A 25,077-nucleotide genomic window follows, 5' to 3' on the forward strand; every position below is an offset into this window, starting at 1 on the left:
AAAAAATATATATAAACAATTATTTATATATCACTTTTAAACATTATAACACTAAAAAAAAAAAACATTATTGCACTTGCAAAGCGCATGTGATGAGTCTAGTATAAGTATAAATTTATTAATTTTTATATTTATCAAGTATCCACATAGAATTTAAAATTCATATATTTTATAAGCCTACATACATTATCCAATATATTAGCTTAATTAACATGTTTTTCCACACACACACACACACATACACACAATTCAAATTTTTAAGATTAAAAAAAAAATTATTGTACCAGCCAAAAAGTCAATGCCAACCGAAACACCGAAAATTTGCCCGATACATGCCGATACAACCTGATGTTTTTTTTGGTACATTTTAGAGGAGTACTAATACCAGTTTAATTGCTGGGACGGTATGTTCTTCGATATGGCCAGTGCCGATACGATATTAACTTCCCCCGCTTAAATCTTCCCTCCCATGTTATAACTATCAAATTGAATTAAAAAGAGAAATTCATTAGGTAAAAAAAATAAATTAAAATCCACTAAAATATAAGATAGCTTTAAGTTGATAAATGGAACACCCTTTCCAAATAACAATAATATTTTAACAATTTCATTAGTTGCCCGGTTTTAAAAGAATGTGTGACACTAGTATCTCGAGTTTCTAAAACTCGAGATTTAATTAGAACTCGAGTTTCTAAATCTCGAGTTCAATGTTTTTGTACCACCCTTAGCTAGACAAAATTGCCATGTGGAGCCACATAGAAATCGAGTTTATAAGACTCGAAATCTGCAGTACAAAAACAAATCCACAACACTTTCAAACGGCTCATTACTAAATCCTCAAAGTTCAAACTCACTCACTCGAACACCCTTTCGCTCCACCCTCTCAAACTCACTCACTCACTCATTCACTCTCAAGCAATCGTAGTCTAGTGCTAAAGCAAAATCGTAGCCCACTGTCACGAAGGTAGTCACTCTCAAGCAATCGTAGCCCATTGTCAATGCCATTCGTAGCCCACCATGTCGAAGGTACTCTCTCTTTCTTCTCAATACTTTGTCGTTTTTGCTTCTTAGATTCCTCCGTCTCTCTCTCTTTCTCCAATTTTAGATTTTGGAATTTCATGATGTGACCTAGGGTTTTTCGTTTTTCAATTTCGGATCTTTTTGGGTTTAAAAAAAAAAAAAAAAGTGTGTTTTTTGTTGTTGGTGTTCTGAGAATATGGTTATGTTTTGGCAATGACATTAGTTTATATGTGATTGTTAGAATTGAAAAAAAATTGTAGTTATTTGTCTCACAAAAAACTGTAGTTAGTCAGGGATTAATATGCTTGTGATGTGCTCAAAGAGTTACAGCCCAGATTCTCCGAAACATTGAAAATTTTAAACATACTTGTATTAAACTGACACTTACTACGTGTGGGTGGAAGGTTTTGAAGATATATGTCCTTTAGAGACAATATAAATCCGTATAGAGGCTACGTAATAATGGTTAGATGCTTTCATATGTAGACTGACATCGATAAGAAAAATCAGCCAATTTTGCTTGCCTTTAAATTAATAAATCGCCTGTATTGCCTCTGCATTTCCTGAGTTTTTGTGTATGAATTGGTGATGAAAGAACCGAGGATATATTTTATAACCTGTATTGATCACTTCTCATTCTTTTATCTAATACTGAATTTTTACCAGTCAGAGGTCCTCGTCACTAAATATAAATTTCAGTCTTGAATGTGCAAATCAAAGGCAAGATTAGGTGCAGTGTTATTGTTTAATGTCATAATTATATCAGATAAAAGTAGATTTGATGCTTGCAGATACAATTCAGTCGTTAAAAGTTGACTGCCACTTTTTCTCTCACTACTTTCTAGTCAAGTGGAATGGTGGTATTTGCAGGAAATTAGCGGCTGAGATCTAGATAAGTCTGGTTCTTTGAGAGTGGTAGGAGGAGATATTAATAAATAAAGGCGAGAGAGTTGGCAAAATAGCACAAGATTAGATTGGGTATCTTTACATCCTATCAAACTTGAGTTAAATGGAACATTTAAACCTAAGATTTTGGGTGATGCAATGATTTCAAGGTTTCCACTTTTAGGGAAAAATTGGCGTTTGCTCCTAATTTACAAACTATACAACAAAATACCCATATTTTGAAAGTATTTAACAAAATGCCCTTATTTTTTAAACTCGATTTTAACAAAATCGAGTTACATGTGGAACTCAACATTAACAATGTTGAGTTCTATGTATCCTTTGCCACTTAAATTTTTTTTGAAAATTTAAGTGAAACTCTACATTGCTAATGTCGAGTTCCACTTAAAATATACATATAACTCGATTTTGAAGATATCGAGTTTTACATAAAACTCAATTTTGTTAAAATCGAGTTTAAAAAATAGTGACAGTTTGCTAAATAGTTTTAAAACATGGGCATTTTGCTGCATAGTTTATAAATTAGGGGCAAATGCCCATTTTCCCCTCCACTTCTATAGAAACACTTGGGTATTTTAAAGAAAAAAATGCAGCTGATGAGGTTAGGATATTTCAAAAACAAAGTCAGTAGAATCTTATCTCTATTTGGGGGGATCTGAAAATCTCTGCCGATTGGAACAGATATCTATAAAAATTTTCCACTTTAGTGAAGGATATGAAGGTGAGATGTACCTGTAATGCATAGAACACAACCACCAAGAGCTGACCATGCATCTGTGCTGTTCCTCTTGAAGAATAAATAGATATAAACTGGGTTGAATGCCCTTACAACAGTAATATCATACTTGACTACATTGTAAATTCCAATAGATGCCAGAGAAAAGAACCACAAAGCAAGTACAGGAGCAAACAGGAAACCAACTTTACCGGTCCCAAACTGCTGTATGCTAAACAAACACACAAGGATCACGATTGAAATAACAACTACAGCACCTGAAAAAGAAACCAATCAGATTATAAACTATCCTGTTCAAAATGCTAATATTGGTCTGTCACTCACATCTCTTCATTAGTTATAGTCTATAGAAAAAGAAAATGCATCAATCAGATGGTTTAAAATGCATACGCTAATTAGTCTTAAAGCTGTATCATGTAATGCGGTGACTAATTAGATTGTTCAGGCAGTTCAGCATAATGCAGTGTGGTCACCAAGTGATCCATGTTGACAGGAATCAAATTTATACGTTAAAGAGATATAACAAAAGACATCACTGTCAAAGTCATGCTGCTCCAAGGAAAAATGTCCAACAAATCAATCTCCACCAAAAAATTGATGCATTTACAAAGTTCTTTATGATTTATGAGATATCATAAGGGAACATAAAAGCTCAGAATCACACAACAGACCTGCTCTAAGTTCTTTCACTTGAAATCCTGATAATCAAACAAATCTTAAATACTTAAAATGAAAACAAAGATACCCACCTGTACTAATTCCTTCTATTTCATCCTCCAGACCACTCACAGCAGACATCACTGCAACAAGAAATATACATTAGTTTTTTGTGAGACAAATAACTACAATTTTTTTTTGTCACTGTCCAACTATAGCATCCAGCATCCTCCTCTTGCCTTCTCTGTTCTTGCCAACAAAACTTGCTCCTTCCCATTTACCGCTTCTTCCCTTAACAGCTGCATCGGCTGTTCTTTTGATTAGAGACACCTCAATTTGCTGTATTCTGATAAATAGATTTGTATTATCTTTGATAATTGAGACTATTTCCAAAAAAGAAGAAGCTTTCTTATGATGAAGAAAGCCTTGTTTGTAAACCTGCCTAGCTAGCTTCCCCATGAAGACCAAAGCTGCAACGGTTAGAGCTGAACCAGCCTGAGATTTTTACCCCAATCATTAGCTTTGAAATGATGCATTGTGTGCAAGTTAATTCATTCATTTGTATAATGTTTGAATTTTCTTTTCTTTTCTGTGTCCAAATTGATTTATTGAATTTTAAATGTTTATAAAATTAAACCCACTTTCGACTAAAGTTTTAAATCACTTGTCAAATGTTATCTTTTAGGCTAGATTTGTTTTTGAACATGAAGTAATTCTCTATGAGTCTTGTGTCACAGTGGCTTTGAAAGACACCCATGAGCTTGTCTTGGTCTAATATGGTTGATATATAATTGTATATATAGTTCACTTCAAGGTTCTTCTACAAAACAACTTATCAATGTCTTAGATGAGAGATGTTAGAATTTCTCCCTGACGTATTTGTTTCATATGCTTTTAGGCTTCTATCAAATTCAATAAATGGTATTTATTTCTGTTTTTTGTTTTAAATGGTATAATATGCTTCCCATACTTATTTGATTAATCTAGGAAGGAAATAGTTCTTTTGGGAGCTCCACTTGCATATGCTTCATAATTCTCATTTATATATCATAGGATTATAATTTATGATTGTATTCTTGTCTTTGAAAAACCAAATGAGCAATAACTCTCAGAGCAATTCAAGTTGCATGAAAGATCAACTGATTTCTTCAATTCTTTGGAAATTATTATCCTTATGATTTTTTTTTTCTTTTGTTTTCCTTTTTTTACTGTTTTAAATGCTTTTTCTTCATGATTTAGCTGTGAAATTTCAAATCCATCTCTCATGTAGATATTTACATGTGTATGTGTGTGTGTGAGAGATATATAAAAGACTCCTAGTCAAATCCATTAAAGCATATTACATGTGTATGTGTGTGTGTCAAAAAAGGCTAGAGAAATAAAGGATTCCACTTGTATTGAGGTGTTATGTTTAAAATAACTTACCAATTACATAGGAACAAAAAAGGTCAAGGCTAGATTAAATCCCCAATTACAGCAAAGTACTCTATTTAATCCTGAGTTATAGATATACTTCTTCTAGCTTTCCATTCTTTTAGCATCCTTTTTTAAATAATGCCAATAAGCTGCTCTTCAGTATAGATTTTCCTTGCATGTAGAATAGCATTCCTTTGCCCCCACACTATTAATAATCTCACAGTAGCACTTTTTGCAGTATGGAGCCTCGAATCGATGAGGAGCCAAAGATCTTGCACCTTGGTCCACTTGATGAGTCATTGTTGACGCGACAATGATATCATCAATTAGAGGACATTTGGAATGGTGAGGTGAAATATCTAGTTCTAACAACTGCTTTAATTTTTACGTTATCTTTGACTTTTAGTTAGCAAGTTCTTTCAAAGTTGTATTTCTAGTTCTAACAACCGCTATAATTTTTATCGATTTTGTAGGACTCGGGCCCACTTACGTGCCGTGGTCGCACTAAGGAGATGGCAAACATTCAGATGCGAGATAATCGAGTGATTGATATTATCAAGTTGCTAAGGCTGGAAGGATTGTTTAGGGCCCCTTCCAGAGAGATAGATCATTGCCTAATATTGGCCCTAGTTGAGCGATGGCGGCTAGAGACTTATACGTTCCATCTTCCACATGGTAAGATGTCAATCACCCTACAAGATGTGGAGGTCATTTTCGAACTTCCTATAGACGGTGAGGTCTTGGTTGGACCGATTGCTGTGGTAAATGGGGATTGGAGTCAACTGTGCATGGAGTTGCTTGGTTTTACTCTGGCGAATGAGAACAAAACTTTGGTGGGGGAAAGAATTCTCATCAGCTGCCTTGTTGAGGCCATTGCAGCGCCATTGCCTCATGACGCAACGAAGATTCAGATACACAAGTATGCCTAGTGCTATATTTTAGCGCTACTAAGGGATAAGCTTTTCATGGACAAGTCGGGAGATAAGGTGCATCTGAAGTTCTTGGAGTTCCTGCGGAACCTTCGTGATCTGCCACAGTATAGTTGGGGTAGTGGTTGTCTGGCCTGGTTGTATAGAGAGTTGTGTTGGGCAAGCGAGAAAGGGGCATCGCAGATTGGTGGGGCGTGCACCTTGGTCCAGTATTGGGCATGGGCAAGGTTGCCATTCTTATGCCTAAGGATAGAGCCCCCACCTGGATGTGATTATGGCCCATGGCCATATGCTCCACTTGCATTTAAATAAGTATTTTCTAGATATTTAGTGTGTTATGCAATGTACTCTTCTTAGTAACTAAGTGGTATTATCTTATCTTATGTTATTCACTCGTAACTGTAGGTGGGTGCAGGTGCCAAGCCTGAAGAGTAGGCCATCCGGCACGGCCTTGATCCACTATCGCGAGCAATTAGTTAAAATGCAGCCGGACCAGGTAATAATATTCAAAAATTCTGTTTGGTTATGTTAATTTTCCTTAAGAATATGATTGCTTCATCATTTAACATACCTTCCATTTTAATTTTTGTTTTTCCCTTTATCTATGTATTCTCCCTTGTTTCACATTTTAAGATGCTATGATAATTGTTTTTTGTTTTCATTGTAGATTGTGTGGCAGCCATACGAGGCAGACTTCAGCCACCTTCCTGACTTCTGCGTTGCATGGAGGGATAAATGGACAGCAAGGGTGCCACTTGTGTGTTTTTGCATAGTGGAGATACACCACCCAGACCGTGTCCTTCGACAGTTTGAGTTGGCGCAAGAGCGGCCTGACCATGTTGTGTACGATGATAGGCTGCATAGAATAGACTTGCGTGGGAAGGTGGAAAAGAATTGCAGGGAGGAGCATGGACTGTATATCCTTACATGGGATAGAAGACAACGACGACTTTGCCATGCACCTCCTCAGACTGGTGAGATACCCCGCAATCATGACTATTACTGCCGGTACCGTCCGGTCACTCAAAAGTATGTCGACCGCAACAACGCTAAATTAGATATAATGGTAATGTGTTCTAATTATATTTTATTGTCTGCTTTGTTTTTTCTTTAGTACATGTACAAATGTAGAATCAATTGATTTCTTTTTTCAACAAATCTGGTTTGACCTGACTGACATCCAATTAAAAAGACTTTCTATTGCATACAGTATTATGATAAAACTTTCAGTTCTTAGTTTAGTTGAGTATTTGAGTAGATTAATAAGTACTATATTATTCATTCTATAATTGTTACATAAATGTGGAAAAATCTTATTGTACTGGTTCTTTCTTCGTTTCAGATTGAAAGTCATTTACCGCTATTAAATTGGCTTCCTGTAGGCAGCCGAGAACACAACCATGTCCGGTGCATCCTACATAATGTGTTTGGGCTTGGTGGTGATCTTGCAGCAAATGGGCAGGCAAACAATGGGCATAAGACTGAATCAGCAGCTACTGCAATCCCAAGTACAAGCGCAGCACCCGTAAGTACATCGACCTGTGGTTGGAATGCTACTACAAGCCCAAGCACAAGCGCAGCTAGGAGCCGTGGTCAGCCTGCTACAGCAAGCCCAAGCACAAGTGCAGCTAGGGGCCATGGTCGGCGTGCAACAACCCCTCATGTTGTAAGTAGTCCTGAGATACCTATACCCATCCCGCATGCATCTCCCCAGCCTGAGGTCCCTCCACCCATCCCAGATGCATCTCCTCAGTCTGAGGTCCCTCCACCCATGGTAGATACATCTCCTCAACCCGAGGTTCCTTCACCCCCCTACCTTCGCAACCCAGTTTCAATCTCAGTATTCATTCTCAGTTGACCCTTCCTATGCACCCCAAGACACCCTCATACCCACCCACCAGCTCTAGTGCACCAACTTTGCCCATAGACCCACCCCGTACTGAACCCATGACAATGATCCCCACTCCTAGCCTCTACACAGAGCATCATTACCCACCTACCTCATCCTCATCTAACCCTCTAGTACCTCCGGTTGGGATTGACACTCTACAGCCAGATACTGATGTACCGGACGAGCATCCCCCTAATCAACCCTCACCCCCACGAGGTAGGCCACAACGTGTTAGAAGAGCACCCACTTGTGGGACAAGTGGACACAAAATAGGACAAAAAGGCAGCTCTATGGTACGATAACATTAATTACGATGTATAGGCCTATTTTGCAGTTCACTTTCTTCTTATCATTACACCGAATATTGATTGTATGCATTTAATGTCTTTGCAGCACGATGATGAGCCTAAGGATGATGCCCCGCAGCCTCCTCCCCCACCCAAACATTACACGAGGGTTAAAAAATGCAAAGAGAACATCATGTCTGCTTTCTTAAAGTTTTTGCGACATCACACCTTAACCCAAAATTTTTAGTTAATGTAATATGATATGGTTGTAGAGGGTAGATGGAGTCGGATATCTTACATAATTAGCAGATGAAATGCAAAGGGAAATGAAAATGGCCCAAGAAAGAAGAAATTCGTAATAAGCCTCCAAACCTGCACTATGTACAAACATTAACAATCGGGGCATAGGCAGAAAATGAACCCTCAAATTATAACTTATTACAACATGATCTTTGCAATACAAAATGAGCAAAATGAATTTAATCTCATGTATTACAGATTGGACAAATTGGTAACTTAACTTGTTTACCTGAAAACGTTTTAGTACAAGGCCATAAAATAATGCTATATTGTAAGGATTATAAAGTTCCAGATAGAATGCAGAAGTGGTAATCAAGCACGCCACTCCATAGAACTTGCTTACAGGTGAGAGAGATCGATAGTATCTGAAACAAATTGTGAAAAATCAGCTTGTTTAAGTAGCAAAGAGGTTATAGAAATCATGAAGTATCAAAATTGCAAGCTTTGATATAAAATCAAGAGCCGGTCGATTTTTATTTATTTTAACGAGTCCATAAGTAAATAGTCAGAAACTAACGTGACCAAATAGATATATATATCTTGCAGCAAGGGCAAGAAATATTGCATGCTTCTGAACCACCTCAAATTATAGATACATTATTATTAGACTGAGGGGCATCTGGGTGGTTTGGAATGAAATCCACAACAAAATAAAGCTATAGATTGAAGAAAAGAAAGAACTAATGATATGATGATTACAGTTACTCAAAATCAGTAGCAGAGTGATATATATATATATATATATAGAGAGAGAGAGAGAGAGAGAGAGAGGCAAATAACACACACACGTGCCAAAAAACACTACTTTTATGTTAGAAAATTAACCAAGAACCATTGTGTAACATTCAACTAGCTAGCATGCAAATCAACAAAACGTCATTTAAGCATCATTGAAATGTTTGTGTTTGTGCATGTATAAGAAGGAAAGAGAGAGATTACTCCAATGGTGTAGACATTGCACACAATGGCTCTCTTATGTCAAACTTGTGTGATGGTAGTGGAAAGGGTGGTCGTAGATTTAAAGACTGTAATAACAAGAATATTGGATATGCATCGCATTGGTCTTCAACAATAGTAAAATACTAGTATAAAGTATAAACCAATGGACTAGTACTTCAAAGAGAAGACTGTGGAACCAGCGGAAACTTCAAGGAGGAGGAAATGTCAAGATAATAACTTTGAAAGTCTTTCCAATCAATGACCATTAACTCAAACACTGCTCATAGTGCCTGGAAAAGTTGGGAGGAAAAAGTCTGCATTTGGATTTTCTGCTTGTCTCATAAAGTTGGCGTCAAGGTCACTTAATATACTTGTATTAACGTAGCGTCTGGATTAACATGAATGTCTATTCCAATTTCCAACCATAGTTCCAAAGTGATTGGCTTCTCACTGAAACATCTAATGATTTGTATTTGTTTGTGACAGCAATTTTATGCGTCCTTTTGGGACTCAATTGGGTTAAAACTTCAAAAAAATTTCAAAATTCATATGATATAATGGGCTGTGAATCAAATTAATTAATTAAGTTTCCCTATGAGAACAGGCTTTCGCTTCAATCAAAGACTTCTTATTGTTGTTCATCATTTTTTAATGGAATCAATCTGAAGACTCTAAACTTGAGTTTTCATTTCTCAAAAGCAGAAATGATATGCAGCCGAAGAGAAAGAACTTACTATGTTTCAGTAATGAGTCAAATGCACAGAATGAAAATTAGTCCCAAAGAACGGGGGGAAAAAAAAGCTTGGTATAGGCTTTTGAACCATGAATTTGGCTTAAATTTTTTTTTAAACAATTTTAAGTATGCCCAACTCATATTTAAACAAGACAAGCTAAAGCTTGAAAATATTGGACTCTTCCTGACCTGGTCCATTTTCATTTTCCCCCCAATTATTCACTACATTGGCTTCTCACTTCAGCCAGTGTAAAAATAAAACAACCCGAAAAAATAACTTACTGATATCAATGAAAAAATCCAGTTGATGTGTGGTTAATTGATGACTTATCCTTTTAATAGTAGTACAAAATGAACAGCAGCATTGCTTGATGTCTTTTTCTCCCGCTTAATCCTCTTCTACGTATTGTATCAGAGGTGTTTGTTGAACCTCACACTCTTAAACTAAGGCCCTGAAATGTTCTCTAAATTTCATTATACACACGTCATTTGTACAAAACTGATTTGACTGGATAACTTAATCAGAAAACAATTGTAACATATATGGGAATAGTTAAGATTTTCTCCAACAAACTCTTTTGCAAGTCATCTGTTAGACTTCGGGACCAGACGCAAATAAGCTAACAAGGCCTCTAAATACTTGTGCTGAAAGTTGGTGAGCTTGAAAGGGCTCCCCATCCAAATTCCATACACTCTCAGTGCCATAAGAAGTAAACATAAAAGCTGTCGTCTGTGCACAAGAAATGAAATAATTACAAAAAGAGAGGTTGCAAAAACACAACAAAGATAAGACCCAATTTATGAAACATACTTTATGATGTTCAACGAACTTAAAGTTCAGGGGAGTTCCACCTCTCTTTGCAAGCTGGGTTAGGTGCCTGTAGGTATCAATCAATTATGGCATAAGAGTTCAAAAAATAAATAAAAAATAAAAAAACAACTCCAAGGAGAAGGAAACAGAAACTTAAATGAAAGAAGGGTGGACAGTAAAAGAAGCAGCAAGAATATCTTCATAATTAGTATCACACCCAACTTCATAGAGATGAGTTGCAGGTACAACAGGACCCAACTTTGGTAAGATTGCGGAAGAAACACCCTAAAAGATGAGGATAAGCATATGATTTTGCATTACTATGTTACTAGTGAGACAATAGAAGGTTTTCTTAGTAAATGAAAAAAGTTTTCAAATCTTTCACTTTCAGTAAGAAATCAATTGGTCATTAAGTGTTTGATAAAGACATTCTCCATTTCTCCTACATCATGTGCCACATCCTAGCAGTTTAAAAGACTCAACCAATTCTGTTTTCAAACTTAATGAGTTCAAAATTAACCAACTTTTCTCTCTCTTTTTTTTTGGATGAAGAGAGAGGAGAGGGGGGGGGGGGGGGGGGGGGGGTGGTGGTGTTGTTGTTTTGCCAAAGATAGTCTCCATCTGTCTACATACCATAGATACAAAGCATGAGGGCAGTCTTTAATCAATATGAGATGCAGGAAACCATCTGAAAGGTGTGCATCAGCCACCAAACCATCTGGTGCTTTTTCATTTCGGCAGGAGATTATGGCAGCACCAATGCTAAGATAACGCCCTTTAGATCTCATCCATCTTGTTTCCTCTGGAGGTGGGTAAGGCACTGATCTGGGACTTCCCATGGATACTTGATCTGTTTTTTTGTTACAAACATTGCAATTAACACGACAAATCACTCTTTCAGATTTATTTGAACTTCGGAATGGTCGAACCCGACCACTCAAGCGGCCTCTTTCAAGAATCGAACTTTTTTCTTCTGATTTGACTTCTATGTATGCTACTTCTGCCTCATATGACCTGAATAATATCATAGATCAGAAACTATTACCAATTAGCACAATTAGCATTAGTCATGGTCACACGGTCACAGTCTACAAGCAGACTATGGAAGAAAACAATAACATGCTTACTGGGAGTTCCACATCAAAACCAGGGAGAAAGAAAAGATTAACAATGTCTCTCTCTAATACACAGGATAACCATATTTATGACTCACAATATAGCATATATGACATGACACTGGTTACAAACCCGAAGTTAACATAGTAACTTATGCAAGATCTCAACATGGTGCAAATATGCCTCCAAAATAACAAAGCTCATAGAGCAGAACTGTTTTGTTGATCAGATTTGGATGCTTTTCTGCCATGAAGCAGAAATACCAGCTTGGTGCAGGCCTACAGGGCAGTGACTGAATACTGAAATTGAATAATAGCAACTAAAGACCAACACTGATCTGTTTTCTTTTTCTTTTTCTTTTTTGTCCCCTTAAATTTTAATATCATTTTATTAATATTGTTAAATTACAGATTGTCCCAAAAGCTTAAACTATTGGGATATGGTAAATTTAATCATTTAACTACATATTTCTTACACTCTCCTCACATGTGGGCCAATCGAATTTAGGATTTCATGTTTTGATACCATGTTAAATTACTGATTGTCTCAAAAGCTTAAGCTATTCGAATATAGTAAATTTAATCATTTAACCACGTATTTCTAACAAACATAACCTAACACGCAAAGTAAACAGAAGTATTTATTTTAAACACATTGCAACTGAATGAGGGTAGCTCCATTGTATTCAGATATACCTGTGCTTCAAAAAAACTTTTGTTCCTGCANATCTTAAATTGTAAAACATAAAATTAACACCAGCATACTTGGGACTCTTTCCGTTACATGAAACCCTCACTAGATGTTGCATGAGGTGTGATTATGTATAGATTAGTCAAGGAATTGTGTATTTTTGGACCCAAATCATTTTAATAATAAAAAAATATAAAATCCTGGTACAAAAAATACCACATCAGAGATAATGAGAACCTACCCAGCAAAAGAAGCCGCATAGCGTACATAAGGTTCAACTTTTGATTCAGGCGTTGTTTTCCATCTTACAACTTGAGCTATATCAAGGCCCACCCTATTACCTAGGACAATGTGCAAGGCAGATGTTATAGGATCTCGAGCTCCAGTGGTACTGCAAAACAAAGTCCAATATATTACATGTAACCACATAATTATATCAACCAAGACAATAGATGATACTAAAAAATTTGTCCTTGAAAAGTAGCAAATTATAGGTATTAGATGTCAATAAGTACCACTGCACATGATCATTGAAAACTAAAGTAGATCAGAGCGCTTTGTACTGTCTATTAAATATACAAAGGCAAATTCCTATGTACTTGAATTGTGTCTTTTCTTACACACTAAATCAACTGTGATCCAATTCAGTGAAAAAAATCAAAATCAAAATAAAAAATGACCCCTCAACCCTCCTCCCTCTACCATTGTATCTAGGATTCGTTGATTGAACTTAGGTAATTTTGATGATTAGCACTAGAATTGTGCAAAACCAACAGACCCAATCTACCCACCCAGCCAACAGATGGTTTCAACAAAATTATCGGTCAGCAATGGGGTCTCAAAGTCCCAATAACTCCAATTGTATGTTAGAGATTAGAATTCCAACACATTCACCCGAAGCACCCAATCACCGACCGCTCTTCTCAATCTCCATCACAACTTATTCCTTGAAATTTTAAGGTTTAACTCTGTTTGTACGAGGCTGTGGCAGCAAAAAGATTAATAAATAATCTCCCCACATCTTGGACACCCAAAACATCGGGTAAGTAGTCACACTTCTGGATCTACGCCCATTGTAGAAACAATTTATATTCAGAACATCATCCATCAATATGCAGGATGGGCTTATGATCCAGGATATTGGTTTATGGGCATCCACCACAGAGCTTCTTCAGCACTGAATCTGCATTAAATGAATCCCATCAAGGGTATCAAGGAACTTTATCAGTATGATAAAGATACTCCTAAAGGTGTTCTATGAAGTTAGGGGTTCGTGTGATAACCCAATGGTATTGGCACCCTTTGTGGTTCTCAATGTCTAGGCTCGAACACCACCTCCCCCCTCCCCCTCTATTTACCTAGGGAAAAAAAAAATAGTTCTATGCAAGTAGGATCAAGAACCAGATCCTAGAGTGTCACCTGTCAATTCAACTTTTTTCAAAATTATCATTTTCGTAATGAAAAAAAAAAAAAAAACCCTAAATGAGACCAGTGAGATACCTATTCAAGGCTTTTATCTCCTGTTCATGCACAGACATAAACAGGGACGTATGCAATGCAACTATGTCTTAGTATTTGCTCGTGCATCCAAATTAGAAAAACAAATACGATGTTCCTAAAAACCACTAAGCATTTACTAGTCACTAAAATCCATAAAAAAGCACTTGTTCAGCAAACCATCATTAATCAGTGAAAGATACTATGCTTATAGTTAATCAAAGAATGCTTATCTTCAAATTTAATCCCACTCCCCAAGTCTTAAATGCTCAAAATGCATGGGGCAAAGTTTACAGTCTTTCTTGTACAGAAGCTCAACTCTGTAAATTGATAATCTTAATGAATTTCAAATGCTTGTTGGGGAGATAAATTTCTTGAGGAGCCTCTTTGAGTAATTAATTAACCTAAAAGACCTAAGCCCATTGGGTATATGCTCAACTTTGTTATATTAACCACTCATTCTTCTCATCATTATTCAATATGGGACTTCACTTACATGTGTAAACACAACAATCTTCCCCTCACGTGTGAGCCTTTGCCTCTCTGTGGGCTTCAAGACCTCTCCATGGCCATGAACAAGTCCTATTAGCTCCCCCTATCTTATGGGCTTTTTCCTTCACTAGTGCATCATCCATGGGCCTCCACATGTCAACCCCGCACGTCTTCATCCATGAGAACCTCGCAGCTCACCGTTGTCTAGCACCATTGGCAATAATACTCCTTTGTTAGGCCTTTTTTCAAGATCATTTGTGTGGGCTTTTATGGGCTTGCCTTGTGCAATATACCATCCCCCCGCTCCAACTGTGAAAGGGACTCATCCCTACTCCATTTTTGAAAGAGCTCCACCAAGTACATGCACCCCATTCCTACTCCAACCGCGAAAGGAACCTCAATTACCTTGCCACCTTTTTGCCCCACACCACCTTGGGCTTTGATACCACTTGTTAGGGAGATAAACTTCTTAGGAAGCTTCCTTGAGTAATTAATATAACATATAGAAACACTTTGACCCAAAAGGCTTAAGCCCAATAGGTATGTGTTTAACTATGTTATATTAACCACATTAACCACTCAGTCTTCTCATCATTATTTAATGTGGGACTTCACTCACACGTCTAAACCCAACAATGCTTACATTGAGAGAGAGAGAGAGAGAGAGAGAGAGAGAGAGAATCTTTTTTAGTTTATACATGACTGAACAACTCAAACAGACTAATTTCCCCTTTGAATGAAAGACATTTGACATCATGGCTATAAGATCTTTGCTTTTAGCCCAAAAATTTTTCCATTTCTTTTGAACACCATAAAATGCTATTTCTTGGTTCTACTATGTGCAGTTATTTGTATTTTTCCTTATAAGTATCTCAATCAAATCTATTTTCTGGTTCCTGAACAAAATATGAATCACCACTAAAGTGTATGTTTTTAGGATTTAATTTTGGTTTTTGAGCAACTATGAATATTTGATATATTTACAAAATACACTTCACAAAAGGTAATATTTAAAAATTTAGTTTTAGTTGCCTACTATAGTACCTATGAAACTAGACCAGTTAATTTACAGGCAAGCAAGGTCTTATGCCTCTTTGATGTGTATTAGATTAGATTATTACTAGACACCATGGAAAAACATGACCTAAACAGGAACTCAAGGTTATAGAACCTAAGAAACATCACATACTATATACGTACTCCATAGCTCATGCTTGAACAATAAGTTGTCAATAAGGCCAGAATGATATTTTTGGGTAACGAATAAGGCACATTTCCTTAGTGACCCCTGAGGTGTGAGACGTGTAGCTCATAATGCAACTTATAAAAGACAACATGGGAGTAAAAACCATAGAAACCTACTGCAGATAAGTTCACAAAATTATATTGAGTTGTTCTTAGATATGAAACAACAGTCATGCTTTATACTAGGAAAAAAAAAAAGAATAATGAGAGCAAAAAATATAATTATGCAATAAAATACCACATCACAATGGCATCAGTTGAACCTGCAGGAATGATTCCAAATCTAAACTGTTTTTGGGGGAAGGACAAATCACAATCTTGATCTGTTGAATTCTCAAAACAAGAAAAGAGCAATATCAGAAACTAGACATTTTTTAACAATAAAAGGACAAATCACAATCTTGATCTGTTGAATTCTCAAAACAAGAAAAGAGCAATATCAGAAACTAGACATTTTTTAACAATAAAAGAACACTGCCCATGGAAGGAGATGGAGGGTGGGGGGAGAGTCGGCAACAATTTTCAGTATACTGACGTCATATATAATATAAAATTGTAAAGTAGGGAAAAAACTAACCAGTGTTGCAAGAACCATCTTCAGTTCCTGTTATTTCAGATAGATTTAGTGATATATCAGATAACCATCAATTACAATTACAATCACAATCAAATCCATGGTTGGTTTTTATAGAAACAAAGTGATTGGGGTACGTACTGGAATTTGAGAATCCAGATCCATTTTGTTGTCTAGCACTTGAGAGGAGAGGTGACTGGTCTTCATTTTGATAAGAAGTAATCTCAGCAACTGTTTCACTTGAACCATTATGAATTATGAAACTGCTATTTCCATCAACAGGACAAGTAATATCTGAAGGGCTTGGTGGGTAAGGAGCTTTATGCCTTGCAGAAAGAAACCCATTAAGGATTTCATTGAAGAAACCATCACCACCCTGGAATCAGATCAATTAGAAAGCTACCAAAATAAGCAGGAAAGACTACTTTGAACTTTAGTATGAGTGGAACAAATCAACAAGAAATTTAGAGGTTTTCAAGAAAGCAAGGAGATTAAAATCACTGCCAAATGGATGGTCTTCTGAACTAGACAGCCAGGGAAAAGAAAGAAAAGGGGGAAAAACTTTCTTTACTGAAAATTATCAAATCTGAATTAAAATATGATAACAACCAGGAAGCACAATCTTTTTTTTTTTTTTTGGCTAATGTGGGTGTCCAGAGCTATTAAGCAAACTGTTATACCATAGAAACCCTAATTAAAATTAAATCCTAGCCCTTGAACATAATAAAATCTCAGCCATCCAAAATAACCTACATAAATGACCATAAAAGACAAAAACCCCCCAAATAAAAAACCTGAATAATAACCTGCAAGCTTTTTTCCTTCAATATTAAGTTTTCTGTTCCTCCATCATATATACAGTAAAGTTCATGACTCAGTACATCTGGCAGCATAAAGCAATTAACACATGGTATGGAATATGGAACATGGAACATGAAACATACAAGAACACAACACTCACTATGCCATAGACCAAGTTGTTTCACAACAAGCATAGTTCTGTAAATTATCAACTGGATGGCCTAAAATTTATAGCTTACTATTATTCTACAAATGACAAATGACAATTGAAGGGATCTCATTGCATACAACTGCCACAACACCATCATATGAGTAAAGCTCCTTGTTTGAAGTAGAGGTCATCACATGTAATGCCTGTCCTGCCCTCTGTGTCACGATAACCTGATTAGGGGAATTAAATAATAACTATTAAAAAAGAATATGAATTACATTTATTTTAGTTGCATATGTTTCAGTCTTATGACTTCCACCAGAATCTTCATTCCAATCAAGAGTACATATAACATATAATATTAAAGGAATTTTAGCACTTTCACTCTTTAGGACATTGAAATTTGGTGACAGGCTACCTTTAACTACCAGAAACACAAAACGTTCCAAATACTGTGGGTTGTGGGATTGTACATCCAAGATAATGAAAACAAAAGCTAACAACATACTCTCATCCGGCAAAGATCTATTGTCCATACTCTTTTGTTTAGCTGTTATACCCATGTCAACATGACACAAGTAGTCAACATAGTTGTGGGCATGGGACAACTGTCAGGCCCTTGGCTAAAAGTACAGACACTTTTCCATTGCAAGCCCACTTACAGAGAAAATCTTCCACATTCTCCCTAATCCATTGTTGCATATTGGTTTTTATAGAATTGACACATAATCTCCATCTTTTATGCCTTAGTTTAATGTTTAACAATAAAATTAGCATAGTCATGACAATGATTGATGATCTTTGTAATTTTTATTCTTAGTTGCTAGTGTATTTCTTGTATACATCCAATATACATGGGCTGCACCCTTTTTGTGCTTTTAATGATTGATTTGGCCCCTTTTGTGTTCATAATTATTTTTCCTTATCAAAAAGAAAGTAGTTATGCAATGATTGATGTAATAGATATTGAGGTGCAAAGTTCAGTTGTGAAAGGTGATTGATTGAAATTCAAGATTGTAAGAACTGTTTATTAGGTTAAATTACGGTTTTAATTTCCTTTAGGTTTTTTCTCCTTTTCTTTTTTGGTTCCTTTTAAAAGGGTTGTACTTCTTAGGCAAATCATTGGGCTAGTCTAGTTTCTTGGGATCTGTTATAATGGGCTTAATTACTCTTTTATAAATAATGGACTATATTACTATGCCTTACATCATTTCTTAGTGAGTCCAAGTAGGTTTACAGAAGAAGTCTTTAATTAAAAAAATTACATCCAATTAAACTAAGTAACCAAGGTTTTAAAGTTTATTTAAGCAGCTATGACCTCAAAATTTTTGGAGAGTTTTTTAATGGAATAAAGTGTCAGTTTTGGCAGTAAGATGAAAAATAAAATAAATCACATAGGGGTGAGATACTATTAGCAAACATTCTAAAGACAAAAAGGTGCCAATAGCAAACTCCCTCAATTGATGTCTACCCACCATTAGTCAAATAAATATAAAAAGGTTTGTCTCGGATAATGAAGGCAAAAAACCTAAGCTATCTATATATACTACAAGCAAATAACTGACTCTTTTTTTTTGTTGACTAACAAGTAACTGACTTGATTATGAAGTCAAAGTAAAAAAAATTCAATAGCAAAAAAAAAAAATTGATGTAGCCCATCAGGTGCACCAATTGGCTACTAAACAATCAGAGAAAATTTTGATTAAGTTCAGATTTAATGCAATTCCAACTAAAAAAATCCCACATATCATGAGTAGTGGGGATCATCCCGACGACACCCCACAGAAAGTAAACACAAACTATCAAAACTGATACTTTGTTCCATTCAAAAACTCTACCAAAAAAAAAAAAAATTGGCTGCAACATCTTAAACAAAGTAAGAATCTTGAAAAAGAATCACAAGAGAAAGCTTGAATAGCTATAGCCCATTCCAGCAAAGAAAAAGGATTTAATCTCAATGACAAACTAAACAGTACTCACAGCCCTCAAAGCTTCTAGCATTTCTCTCCCTCCAAGTGCACCACACTAAACAATGTGGCACAATCTTCCAAATTGCAGCATTGCGGTGTCGACCAAAACTGCCTTGCCACGAGGCTAATAGGTCCTTAACCTGCAGTGGCATAACCAATGAACACCAAACAAACAAAAAACCAAGGGGCACACCTCATAAGCTATAGGACAATGCATAAGCAGATGATTCATTTCACATTCTCCCCATTCTGTTTATGCATGACGCACCAATCAATCACATTAATGCCTCTCTTCCATAACTTATCAGCAGTCAAGATCCTTCCCAATGCAGCACACCAAGAGAAGAAGGCAACCCTAGAAGGGATCTTAGATCTTCAAATAATTATCCATGGAAAGTGGCCAGAATTAGAGGGGTATAATAGCCAGTAATAGCTTCCTACCTCAAAACCTTTACTCTTACTAGGCTTCCAACGCATCTTGTCATCTACCCTTCCAAAGTCTAGTGATATTATAAGAATATCATTAACTATATCTAGTTTTTAAAGTTTGGCATTGCAATCCAAAAGAAATGGCATTAAGAATTACAATAAAACATTAAAAAGGAATCCTTTTGTACTAACTCGTAGAATCTTTTTTAACCAATGCTTGACGTTTCTTCTGTTTTCTAAGAAAACAGATTTTTATTACTTATTAAAAAAAAAATTAAAGTACCATCATCACATGTTGTATGTTACAAACTTATCAAAAAAAAAAAAAAATGTTGTATGTTACAACTTACAATTCCAACTTGTATGTCAGGATAATCAACATGTACAACTCAATAGACCTATTGTTGAAACTTCCTGACGCATGACAACCAAAACAAAATGAAACAACAGGACAATAAATGGATATGACCTAGGAGTCAGCACCTAGGCCTAGCTTTAAGTCAGCACCAAGTGGAGAATCCACTAGAAATCAGCACCTAGGGTGGACCTGGAGTCGGCACCAAACCAAAGAAAGACCAAACGGCCATTTTTTTTATTCATCAATATATAAACTATCTCCTTAAAGGGTACAATAGGTTGCTTATAAAGGATTGCTAAACCCTAATTCTAATTGGCTAGGAAACCCTAATTGTCTTATTACAAAAATAACCTTGCTTCCAAATTAAAATACTAATACCTAATAAACTACTAAGACCTAAAATATAAAAATACAATTGACTTGCAAACATAAATAATACTAAATAAAAATCTTCTTCCGTCTCCCTCATCATTATGAGGCTATTGGTAGAGTTTTAAGAGACAAATACGCTGGGGTTTTAAAACAAATGGCTTGGTTACGATTACCTTATGAGGCTGTTGGTGGGATTGCGACGGCAGCAATAGCACTAGGCAAGTGAGGGCGATGGTGGCGCAACATCGAGAAAGAGATGGTGGTGGCGTGCAAAGCAACCAGATCTGACTATTGAGGTTTGTTGGTGGTGGATGGTGCGATGGCAGCGATGGACTCTTATTTCTCCTCTCGTTGTCTCTGGTTGCGAAGGGTTTGGAGACTTGATTGTGGGTTTTGGATTGGAGTTTTATGGTTGGCTTGAATCTCTAGGTTTTCTGATGGGCAACACAACTATATGACAGAAAGCTTTATGGTACCAGTAGAGAAATGACAAAGACAACTTTCTAGTGGTGGAAAACACAATGGTGATGGGATTTTTTTTTTTTTTTTTTTTTGTTGGTTCTGGATTCACTACGATGATGCTTCAAACAGATCAGTACTTGCTTTGATACCAAAACTGACGAAGGAAAACCAGAACGAAATTAAAAAAACAAGAAAGTAAAGGATATGACCTAGGAGTCAGCATCTAGGCCTTGCTTGGAGTCAACACCAAGTAAGGAAACCACAGAGTCAACACCTAGGGTGGACCTGGAGTCAGCACCAGACCAAAGAGAGACCAAACGGCCATTTTTTTCATTCATCAAAATATCAACTATCTCCTTAAGGAGTACAATAGATTGCTTATAAAGGATTGCTAAACCGTAGTTCTAATTGGCTAGGAAACCCTAATTGCCTTATTACAAAAATAACATTGCTTCCAAATTAAAATACTAATAGCCTAATAAACTACTAGGACCTAAAACATAAAAAATACAATTGAATTGCAACCATAAATAATACTAAATAAAAATCCTCTTGCGTCTCCCTCATCACTTCCATTGACTAATTCGCTTCCAAAGCTATCAATGTTTAACCATAATCAAAATCTAAAACCTTATCTATCCCTAATACATTTTTGTCTATACATTTACAAAATAAACTCCCAAGTGCATAAACTTAAGTGAAGTCAAATAATGAAAATTTTAAAACCAAAATAAATAAAACAAAAAATTCCTAGTAGACAGGGCGTGAAGTGCAATAATTGCACTGACCTGACCACCATGTAGCCAAACTATAATAATAACAAAAGAAAGAGAACCATTTAACACTAACAAATATGCAAATGCAAAGATGCTTTTGAAGCATAAGATATTTCAGCATTACACAATTGAAAGAAGTTACAAATCAATATTTTGGTACAAAGTGTCGTAATCTAATTAGTAGGTATATCAGGTATGCCAACAAAATGTGTGATTCTCAAAGTGTACAAAACATTTATTTATAGAGGCATCAAGTGCACTGAAATCTTACCTTTGTTTTGACTTTAGCACGTGAGAATATAGGTGCCACAGTTTCCCAAGTTCTACAACCACTCCCTTTCCCACTCCTTGGATGAACGAAAACCTAGTAAATCAGAGACAAAATCCGCAAAAACTTTACTACCACATTTTGTCCATTTTGAGCAACCACCCCAAAGACAAATAAAATTGAAGCAAAAGACACAACAATGAATTATTTCACAGAACATACCAGAAGATTTCTTGGTCTCTCCAATTCAAGGTTTAGAGAGGCATTAATTCGATCCACCCACATCTGACACGTCTGCAGATCCTTATGACAGAATGTGTACACAGCCAGAACCCAAAGAGAAGACTGAGTTTTTGACCTTTGGAAACCATGCACAGTAAAGCGGTACATCTGCATCAGAGTAAATAAATTTTCCATCCCTTGAGATAATAGCTAAATGTGGACTAAAACTGCATAAGAAAGAACATTAATGAGAACAAACCTCATGGTCATCACCCAAAAGACTTCTTCCACCATTTAGAAGATTTGGTTCATGGACCAAGCCATAGTCGACGAACTCAACAGCATAAACATCGGAAAATTTGATCTTCGTTGCACCCCTAGGAGCAAGTTTTCTGCCCAAACAAATTGACTCATCCTGTTTATTTAAAAAAAAAAAAAAAAAACCAAGTGTTACACTATCTTATTAACCTTAGTAGTTGACAGTTAGAAAACCTATCTTAAAATACTTATATTGGTTTAATAGAGATTTTACACAACCATCCATTATAAGATGGTGATGCAAATTAATAGAGATTGTAATAAATAAATGATCAAGCAATGCAGAAATTATATTGTACTTGATGCCATACTTCTTATCTACATTAAAACATGATAACCTAACCGATTGTATCAAAGCTTAACCTATTGAATTTAACTCAATCATGCAGCAAACCAACTTCCAAACCATTCGATTATCACAATTTTAGTAAAAAAAAAATACTTCCATTCATTACAAATTCAACTTCCAAAATGACCTTCCTAACCAAATTTTTACCAATACATAGACCATCATTTTGAAAATTTATATGTATCATAACCTTGTTGTAGAAAGCGGCATTTTGTGGCATGTGCCTTCCACCAAAAGTGGCATGTCACGGTTTCGATTTTCGAGTTTGGGAATAAGCCCCTCCAAAAATAAAAATTGGAGGTAAAGCTTCCTATCAATCACCTCTAACAGACCCTGCAAAAAATGGGACATTTGTGCACTAAGTAAAACCTTTTAACCTTGCCAAAGAAACTAGAAACCAAATTATTAACCTTGACGCGGATCTCAAATTTATCCAATTCAATATTACAAGTCCCAATTGACATCAGGAAGGCCAGCCCCCCATTAAGCATTAAAACAACATTCATTCCTTGAAAACCAAGCAATCCCCATTAAAAAAAAAAAGGGTTTTTTTCAAACGAAACAAAACAAAACTACATACAAAAAGGATCACAAATTGGTATTGGATTAGATATGACATGAACCAAATATATACACAAACAAACATTATAATTATATGAATCTGATAAATTTTATCCAATCAGAAAAAGAAACTGAAAAAAGAAGAGAGATTTACAAGATTGAAGGAGGAGTGGTGCAATTTTTCCCAAGACAACCCATCAGAATTGAAGGTGAGGATGACTCGGCCAACATGATCCAAGAAAAGGGTAGTGCTCAAACACGATGCTTCTTCACCATCACCACCATGAAGCTGAGGCTCAGAGTTGTCATTCGACTGAATCGGCTTGGAACTCTCTCCCACAACGATACCATTGCCATCTTCTAACAAGTTATCTTCGTCTCTCTCCATTTGGAATTGGAATTTAGGCAAAACTGTTTTGTCCCAGATAACTTTTTCTCTCCCAAGAAATTGAAAATACGGAAAACCAAATCTGGGTTGTTGTTGGGAAATGGGACACACCCATCTGGAATAAAGTCCTCAGAAATCAGAATCGTTGATTCTTCTTTCTTTAGTTTTACTTTGTCCGTCGTCTGTTTTCTGTTTTCGACACCCAAACAAGAATTCCAACTTTTCATATGTTGAATTTTCTATATTATTATCATAGGTTTTTTTTTTTTTTTTTATAAAGAATATATATATTACCATAGTAAAAAATTTAGTTATGATTCTTATATGTTGAATTTTCTATATTATTATCATAGGTTTTTTTTTTTTTTTTTATAAAGAATATATATATTACCATAGTAAAAAATTTAGTTATGATTCTTATTAAAACTCGTGTCACCTCTAATATATAAAGCAATTTTTTTTTTTTAAGATTATCATATATTTTAAGAAATTTTAAATAAGAAAATAAAAAAATAATTGACTTTTTTTTTTATAAATTTTTATATCTTCCATAACAGTGACATTAAGCCGTTAACAAATCATATATAGTAAGCATCTTGAATCCCAAGAAAAAAAAAATCCATCTACAAATTTATGCTAGAAGTTAATGAACAAAATATTGTTGAGATTATGTTATTTTAGTTAATTAAATAAAATTATGAAATTATGAAATTATAAAAATTAGTTTCATTATTGGTTGTGTGTGTCTAGTGTCCGTTGATTATATCCTCAGGCTACAACTACAAATATTAGGCTCTTTTGTAGCTGTACTCTTGTTATATAATGTATTATAAACTCAGTTTAAAACACTAATATTACTATTTTCATATGTGTGTGTGCGCGCGTGTTTTTTTTTTCTTTTTTAAAGGGGGGTATTCATTCAATTAAAGTAGTGAAAGATCACGATACAAGGCATCAACGGCTAGTGGGGGAAAGTCCTCCATCCAATAAATATCCTCATCTAAATTATTTCTAGCATATTGGGCTAAAATATGTGCCACTTGATTCCCACCCCTTCTAATACAGCAAACACTAGCCCATTGCAAATTTCGCAACAAATGACGAATGTCATCCACCACACTGCCAAATGGAGAAGTGTTTTCCAAAGAAGAAGAGATAGCATGCATAACATTGATGTTGTCCCCTTCAACCATCAACCTCGAGAAACCAGCATCCACTGCAAACTCTAAGGCTCTTCGACAAGCAAGAAGTTCTGCTTCATCACTTATGTGCACCATCGGACCCCTAGCACTCATAGCAGCCATTACCTCCCATTTTTCATTTCGAATGATTGCACCAATACCTGTTCTGCCTAAATCAGAAAAGACAACTGCATCAAAATTCAATTTAAACTCTTTTGGTGGTGGTGGCTGC

General features: G+C 35.7%; 2 protein-coding genes across 4 annotated transcripts; one reads left to right on the forward strand and one right to left on the reverse strand.

Annotated features, from left to right (window-relative positions):
- The first annotated feature begins 825 nt into the window (after positions 1–825).
- Positions 826–8,526, forward strand: LOC112017210 (uncharacterized). Of its 3 annotated transcripts, none has more exons than XM_024049682.2 (7): positions 826–1,026; positions 4,974–5,085; positions 5,209–5,410; positions 6,070–6,160; positions 6,332–6,730; positions 7,007–7,848; positions 7,949–8,526. In XM_024049682.2, exons 3-6 carry the CDS (start codon positions 5,373–5,375, stop codon positions 7,520–7,522), a joined length of 1,044 nt encoding a protein of 347 aa, XP_023905450.1. In that variant the 5' UTR covers positions 826–1,026; positions 4,974–5,085; positions 5,209–5,372; the 3' UTR covers positions 7,523–7,848; positions 7,949–8,526. The 3 variants fall into 3 exon arrangements, with proteins under 3 accessions (XP_023905450.1, XP_023905451.1, XP_023905449.1); XM_024049683.2 differs by having other exon boundaries at positions 4,974–5,080; positions 5,209–5,782; XM_024049681.2 differs by having other exon boundaries at positions 4,974–5,080.
- A 1,575-nt stretch (positions 8,527–10,101) lies between these two features.
- On the reverse strand, positions 10,102–23,898 carry LOC112017209 (ceramide kinase). Its single transcript, XM_065781576.1, is given in 13 exon segments — positions 10,102–10,544; positions 10,626–10,692; positions 11,259–11,639; positions 12,437–12,513; positions 12,639–12,822; positions 15,904–15,988; positions 16,243–16,269; positions 16,381–16,615; positions 17,329–17,421; positions 21,830–21,922; positions 22,049–22,216; positions 22,308–22,463; positions 23,431–23,898. Coding segments are annotated over 13 exon segments (1,938 nt in total). The 5' UTR covers positions 23,665–23,898; the 3' UTR covers positions 10,102–10,406.
- Between the last annotated feature and the right edge of the window lie 1,179 nt (positions 23,899–25,077).

Source organism: Quercus suber, unplaced genomic scaffold, assembly GCF_002906115.3.
Source record: "Quercus suber isolate HL8 unplaced genomic scaffold, Cork oak 2.0 scaffold_15, whole genome shotgun sequence".
Lineage (NCBI taxonomy): Eukaryota > Viridiplantae > Streptophyta > Magnoliopsida > Fagales > Fagaceae > Quercus > Quercus suber.

Excerpts from the sequence above, each read along its gene's own strand:
- LOC112017210 (XM_024049682.2), top strand. The coding sequence starts at position 5,373 with ATGGCGGCTAGAGACTTATACGTTCCATCTTCCACATG. Across the intron at positions 6,161-6,331 it reads TTAAAATGCAGCCGGACCAG|ATTGTGTGGCAGCCATACGA; the intron begins GTAATAATATTC and ends TTTTCATTGTAG. Across the intron at positions 6,731-7,006 it reads ACGCTAAATTAGATATAATG|ATTGAAAGTCATTTACCGCT; the intron begins GTAATGTGTTCT and ends TCTTCGTTTCAG.